This window comes from Anabas testudineus, chromosome 4 (genome assembly GCF_900324465.2).
Source record: "Anabas testudineus chromosome 4, fAnaTes1.2, whole genome shotgun sequence".
Lineage (NCBI taxonomy): Eukaryota > Metazoa > Chordata > Actinopteri > Anabantiformes > Anabantidae > Anabas > Anabas testudineus.
In genome coordinates, this window is record NC_046613.1 from 6,211,249 (window position 1) to 6,217,450 (window position 6,202).

Genomic DNA, 6,202 nt, shown 5'->3' on the forward strand with positions numbered 1-6,202 from the left:
CTTTGCATAAAAAAAAAAAAAGGTAAGACAGATTTTGAAAAAACTAATTGCAAATGTTATTCCTGCTGCTCTCCCCACACAAAGCAGTAAACAGTACTCTCCTCTGCCTCATATAGTCCATTTTAGATGTTGTACTTTCTTTATATGAGATTTGCTATTATATCTGAGTCAGTCACCGCCTGCAGGGCCACTGAGTAGATGCTACCTATCTGCCATGCTGGCACAATCCAAAGAGGGTCAAACGGTTCACCCTCTCGTTACAGCTAGGGGCCACCCTGTAGTAACCTGTGCTTTAAGCCATAAAACCATAAAAACCAGCTGTTGAAACCTGTCCAAAGTGAAACCCCGAGGCTGGAGGGACTGAGCAGCCACAGTATCAAGGTTACAAGTGTAGTCAGACTAAAATTGGATATGATAGAAAGTGTGTGTGTTTTGATCCATGTATTCTGAAGACACATTGTGTAGGAGTGGAACAAAGATCATGTTTTGATGTGAATGTTATGTTATTACAGACTGATGACATAATCTACCATGACCCTTGACCACCATGGAAAGCCCCTTTGGTAAAGTTTGTTAAAGTCTCGCCTCTGGGTGTGAAGGAATACTGCAAAAAACCTTACACTGACCTACATATACAGGTTTACATAAAGAGTACACAACACATAAGACCAAGCTGCTTCAGTGTCTTCTAAAATACAATGCCTTTGTTGAGTTGAGTGGGACCCTGCTGCCTCCACATGGCCAAAATAGTGCATTAATCCGACATCACTTGATGACGGCTTGTTAGTGCACACACAGTAGTAGTTCATGGAGGAGAGAAAACTAAAGACTGAACTGAAAAATAATGTACTGAATGGTATGGTGTGTTAGCTTACACTAGTTTAATATTATTAGATAAAATAATAATAATAATTACCTCCTGTCCAGCATGTTGTAAGACTTTATAAGGATTTCTAGAGGTAAGACTGTTAACTGTAAATAAAACTGAAGATATGTTTTTTTAACAGGACACATATGTACAGTGTATGTGTATGTGTGTCGTCTATGTAGCCTGAAAGACAAAACCTGGGGAAAAGCAGTCACCAAGCACATCCTGTCTTAAGTTTGTGTTAGAGCTCACTGCAGTCACCACTGCTGTTTGAGCTGCTAACTCATCCTCTCTCCATCAATCAATAGATCAATCAGTCAATCAACCAATAACTTTATTGTCCCCAGGAGGCAACTATTTTTGTCCCAGACTGTACTTCGACTGTTCTTTGTTCAGCTGCTTCCTTTGGTGGTCAGACAGGCTGCAACATACCTTAACCATCCCATTTAATAAACTTTAAGCCACTCAACAGATACAATAAAGTGTAAGGACACTTTCAATGAAGGCTCCGTAAAAACAATGTCATCAAAAGACTTTGAAACACTTTGAGTGACTTTTTTTGCACAGCATGTTTGTATTTTGTTCAAATGTGAGTTTATTGTCAGTTATGTTGTTTAAGTATTTAAAGGACTCGACCCTTTCTACAGCCTGGCGGTTTATTAGAGTGCTGACCGTACCTGGTGCATTACGTTTAAAATTAATACACATGTCCTTAGTTTTTGTTACATTCAACTAAAGGAAGGATTTCATTTAATAAATACATTCACCACAGGACCATGAGACAGGGAATGGAGCCACTGATTAAAATAAGTTCCCACATCTACCAGCAGATGGGGACAGATAAATGTCAAAGGGTTTCATGTCATGTTATGCTCTGCAAAGGAACTGGTCTTATTGTTTCGGGTTTACACCGTTAACACAGCTGGGATCAGTTGTCAGGACAGTAAAATCACATAATATGTCTGTTTTGCTTTGTTTTTTGATTGTGTAATGACTGGGACTCAACTCATTTGAAAATGATTCTGATTGCAGAGTGCTGTGTGCCTCTTGTTGTCTTAGTTTTTTACCATCAGTGTGTTCTCTTCTGGTCCAAACAATACTGGGGCAATAGAATCAACGTCTCTCCTGCGTTGATCAAATTTAGTAAAAGTTGTAAGTAAAGCATCAACGTGGTTGTGTGCATCAGATTTCCTGAGACAAAAATTTTCATCTGAAAACTGTTTGCAGATAAGGATATTTAAAAGAGACTAAATAGGCGTGTAGTGCATACACCTTTATTTAATCTGGTTATCTTCTGTACAAGAACATGACATCCAATCAACAAGTATTTATAGGTAAATCTGGTTATTTTGTCTCTATTGTACAGCTTGATTACATAATTTAAAGTTACAGATTTGTATTAATAAAGCTAAATATAGCCAACAAATAATAATAAATGATGTGTTATTAAAGATTATAGATGGAAGACTTTATTGATCCTTGTAAGTTAATTCACTACCTACCCAGCTGAAGACATTTTGCATTATGATTACTTATACCACCACCACTTTTCGTTAGTCAGAGTCGAGGCAGAGCCTTTTAAACACGATTCAAACAGAGTGATGAGCTTCTTCTTTTACGTAAATTGTGTATGATCATATTCTGCCTGTGCAAATATACAGCAACAGTCTGCTACAAACTGGGTGTGCACAGTATTTGCACTGGTAGCTTGAAATGCTCCTGCTCTCAGATCCGGCAGACTGCGTAACTGTAACCTATTGCTGCCATTTATCTGAGGTGAAAAGCTTATATCCAGTGCAGCTCCCACCTGGGAGGATCTGACAGTGTGTTCACCAGTGCAGACACTCGGCCGACCTTGGTGATGATTGATAGGCATAACTGATTTATAACTCCTCGGCACAGGCTGATAGGCAGTCATTTCTCATTCTTCTCATCACACAGTGGGAGGGGTGAAATATGAAGTGGTGCTGTGCTTTCTTTTTTTTTTAAATAGAGGAATGGGAACTCTTTCTGCACTTTACTCTCATGCTGTTTAAGATGCTTTAAGGCCTTTGCTTCTTTGCTGTAAGATGTATGTGTATGGGAAATGATAGTGAGGTTTAACAGTTCACATGCAGAAACATACTAATGAGAGGCACAAAAACTATATACAGTCGTTGATTTGTTAGTCTGGTATTTAAATATATAGCAATTTTCAGATGTTTCCAGTGTTGACAGCCATATCACTGGAGACCTCATTATTTTTCACAGTTGACTGACTGTTGTTTGACCGGTATTGCAGATCCTAGTATTTCAGCATGACCTAAAGAGACATTATTGAAAGATGAAATGTTTTATTTATTATTAAACTCAGTGCATTTCTATGTCTCTACACAAAGACCTATACACAGGTGAAGCGCTACCGTGGATCAAATCGAACAGGTATATTGATTTACTTACTTCATTGAGCCAGTCAGTGAAGGCCGAGATGCGGGTGAAGACAGTCGGCTTCTTCACCTCATTGCAAACGCGGGAGGAAACAAAGCTGGTTACACCTTGGACGTACCACCTATCATCCTTACCCAGACAGTTCAGCGGACCACCAGAGTCTCCCTAAGAGAGACAGCAACACTGTAAAGCAGCTGACCTTGTTCACAGCAGCTAGTTCACTTCTGACAGGTATGAGTTGCTTTGCTTTTGTTTCCTCACACACATTGCAGCCAGCTATGACATCTCCTCCTGCGCAGATCATGGTGCTCTTGACGTTGATGCCCCACCAGTCACTGCGGCTGCACACGCTGTACTCCACCACAGGCAGCAAGGCCTGCTGTAGCTTATCAGGCATGGGGCCATGGGCTGAGGCAGAGAAGACAGAGCTGCTCAGCAACATACACATAAATAAATACATCATATATTGTGTGAACCAGGCCGAGTAGTGATTGGAAAAATGATAGACCTATTGCTCAGCAGCAAACATGTCTAGTTACATAATTACTTGTGTTACTCAACTCAGCTTAACATGTAGAAATAGTAAACAACACATTGTTATTTAACAAGCAGGCACCTATATCATTTGGAAAGATGCACTGATAATGAACAGCTGGTTTATCTTTGATGACACCACCCGGCTCTTCCTGATTGTAAGTGGACCTCTGACTAATATTAGCAAGATCAGCATGTAGCTATCAGGGTTGTTCGGAAAACACAGCAATCTACTGCTGGCAACATTAGCATTTTGGCTGTGGTTATACTTGTACTGATCAACAAGGTCACACACAACAAGCTAAAACCTAGTGGATCAATGTCACTGCCCAACTCTGGCAGAGAGTGCAGATTGCAGTTGATTATATCAGCCATGCTCAAATCGGCCATTAATCTTCGTTATGTATGAAATACTGCAGTGATCTGCAGTTCAGAGACAAGATAACAGATGAGGACTTAGTGGCATTACTGTAGAGGTTTCCCCAGCCAGAGATATAACACGGAGTCCCATGGGCGAGGATCTCTTCAGCCTCCGGAAGACAAGCTACACCGACACTGTCATTCATAACGGGGCTTTTATCCAGTTTGAGCAGGGCAAGATCATTGCTATGAAAAAAAACAACAACATTATAGGTAATATTTGTCCACTTTTTGGCCTGTGTAGTCCCGAACTTCGCTTGTTTAATGCACACGTCTTTGCTCACACATGTAATTAACCAGGATTATTTATGCTTATTTAATGCTAGAGCAAGTTGTGTAATAACAAAGCGCTGTGGAAGCACTTTCTTCCTCAGAATATACTCACCCATTAGCCACATGGTCAATGTCCCAGTTGGGATGGACAATAATGCGCAGAATTTCTCTAACTTGCTCGGTGCCCTCCTGCTGGCTCATATCATGCTCTCCCAGCACCACACGGTACACGTCTCCTGGCCTGTACAGTCAGTCAGTTTCATTACATTCATCGTTTCCCTCATAGTGTACATTTCTGCACCTCTGGATCTCATTTGCATTACATTGCATAAACACACATCGTGCTTGATATAATTAAAATCACACAGTAACTGTGTTGTCTTAATGTTAGTCACCAGATACAGTGTCCAGCCGTCAGCACCCAGCGAGGTCCAATCAGAGTTCCTCCACAGGTGTGATGGTAGCGGCTGCCGTGCTTCACCTGCAGGGAGATCTGAGCAAGAACACGAGTGATCGGGCTATAATTAATAATAAATAATAAAAGAGAATGTGTTGAGAATAGCACAATTAACAAGTAAAATGTAAATTTAAAACTTTTTGGTTACCTGCCAAGGCCAGCTATGTGGGCGTGCATCCTCCCCATTGACCACCCTGTTGACATCAGGCTTGACAGCAGGTTTACCACATCCAAAAACTACAAGCACATAATAATCCACTCTGAGACATTAACTTAAAGTTTAACCTAATTTCCTAATTGTTTTCTGGACAAATTGCTTCTTTGCTGTGTTAGTCTTCTCCTAACAAAGCCATACACAGTACACTGCAATGCTCACCATAAACTGCCTGAAGTAGCAGGAGGACCAGTGTCTGCAGCATGTTGTCAGCCTGTAGAGTACACACACACACACAGACAGAGAGACACAAAGCAGCTCTCTTATACCCCCTCAGTCTGTCTGTCAACCCAAACACACATTACACTGAACCTGAGGAACTCTCTTATCAGCATCCATTGCGATTGTAGCTGGGAAAAACTGACTGTTCCACAGATGCATCAGTTGAGCCAGGACACTGGGCTGAGCGGCCTGTGGATGGAGCGATTTATCAAATGAGAGTGACACAAACCTTCAGCAATTTATAAGAGATTACCGCTGCACGTGCTTACATACATGTGATGTGTTTGTACAGACAGTTTTGCAACATAGTAGACTGAAAAGGAATGGACTACACACCTTTAAGTATCAACTTAATGTCAAATAGCAATAAAAAAAAAAATCATCTCGCAAGGATGAACTGTCTGATTGCAACTGCTACGTAACTGTGAAAATGAAAATACATTAGCTACTGATTTATTTATTCTCATCTACAATAACAGTCATCATGAAATCCCAAATGGTTTTCAGGTTTGTTTTTTTTGTTTGTCTGTGCTATCATTCGTGAGACGACAGATTAAATACAGTCAAATCCAACCTGCTGGATTGGTGCTTGATTAATAATTTGCTTATAGCTGCATGAAAACATGCACCTGAATCTCCAGCTTAAGCAAACAGAACAAACTGTGCTCAGAGTGAAACTGTGAGCTACGTGAAAAGAAGAGCAGCTGAGGCAGCAGCTAAGAGCGAGCGACGGAGAAAACCAGGGGAGAACAGAGATGAAGGCAGAGAAACTGAGATGAGGGTTTTG

At 40.8% G+C, this 6,202-nt stretch overlaps 1 protein-coding gene across 1 annotated transcript; it reads right to left on the reverse strand.

Annotated features, from left to right (window-relative positions):
- Positions 1–2,845: 2,845 nt before the first annotated feature.
- On the reverse strand, positions 2,846–5,412 carry LOC113151500 (chymotrypsin-like elastase family member 3B). The gene is made up of 8 exons (XM_026344414.1): positions 5,356–5,412; positions 5,128–5,216; positions 4,918–5,015; positions 4,635–4,763; positions 4,299–4,435; positions 3,561–3,703; positions 3,308–3,460; positions 2,846–3,170 (listed from the first exon to the last, which is right to left on the reverse strand). The coding sequence occupies exons 1-8, from the start codon at positions 5,396–5,398 to the stop codon at positions 3,153–3,155; spliced, it is 810 nt and encodes a 269-aa protein (XP_026200199.1). The 5' UTR covers positions 5,399–5,412; the 3' UTR covers positions 2,846–3,152.
- Positions 5,413–6,202: the final 790 nt, after the last annotated feature.

What these genes read in the sequence shown, in the direction of transcription:
- LOC113151500 (XM_026344414.1), bottom strand. Translation starts at nt 5,398, where the DNA reads ATGCTGCAGACACTGGTCCTCCTGCTACTTCAGGCAGTTTATG. An exon ending in GCTACTTCAGGCAGTTTATG is followed by an intron (nt 5,217 to 5,355) that starts GTGAGCATTGCA and finishes ATGTGCTTGTAG; the next exon opens with TTTTTGGATGTGGTAAACCT. An exon ending in ACGGCTGGACACTGTATCTG is followed by an intron (nt 4,764 to 4,917) that starts GTGACTAACATT and finishes CTGACTGTACAG; the next exon opens with GCCAGGAGACGTGTACCGTG.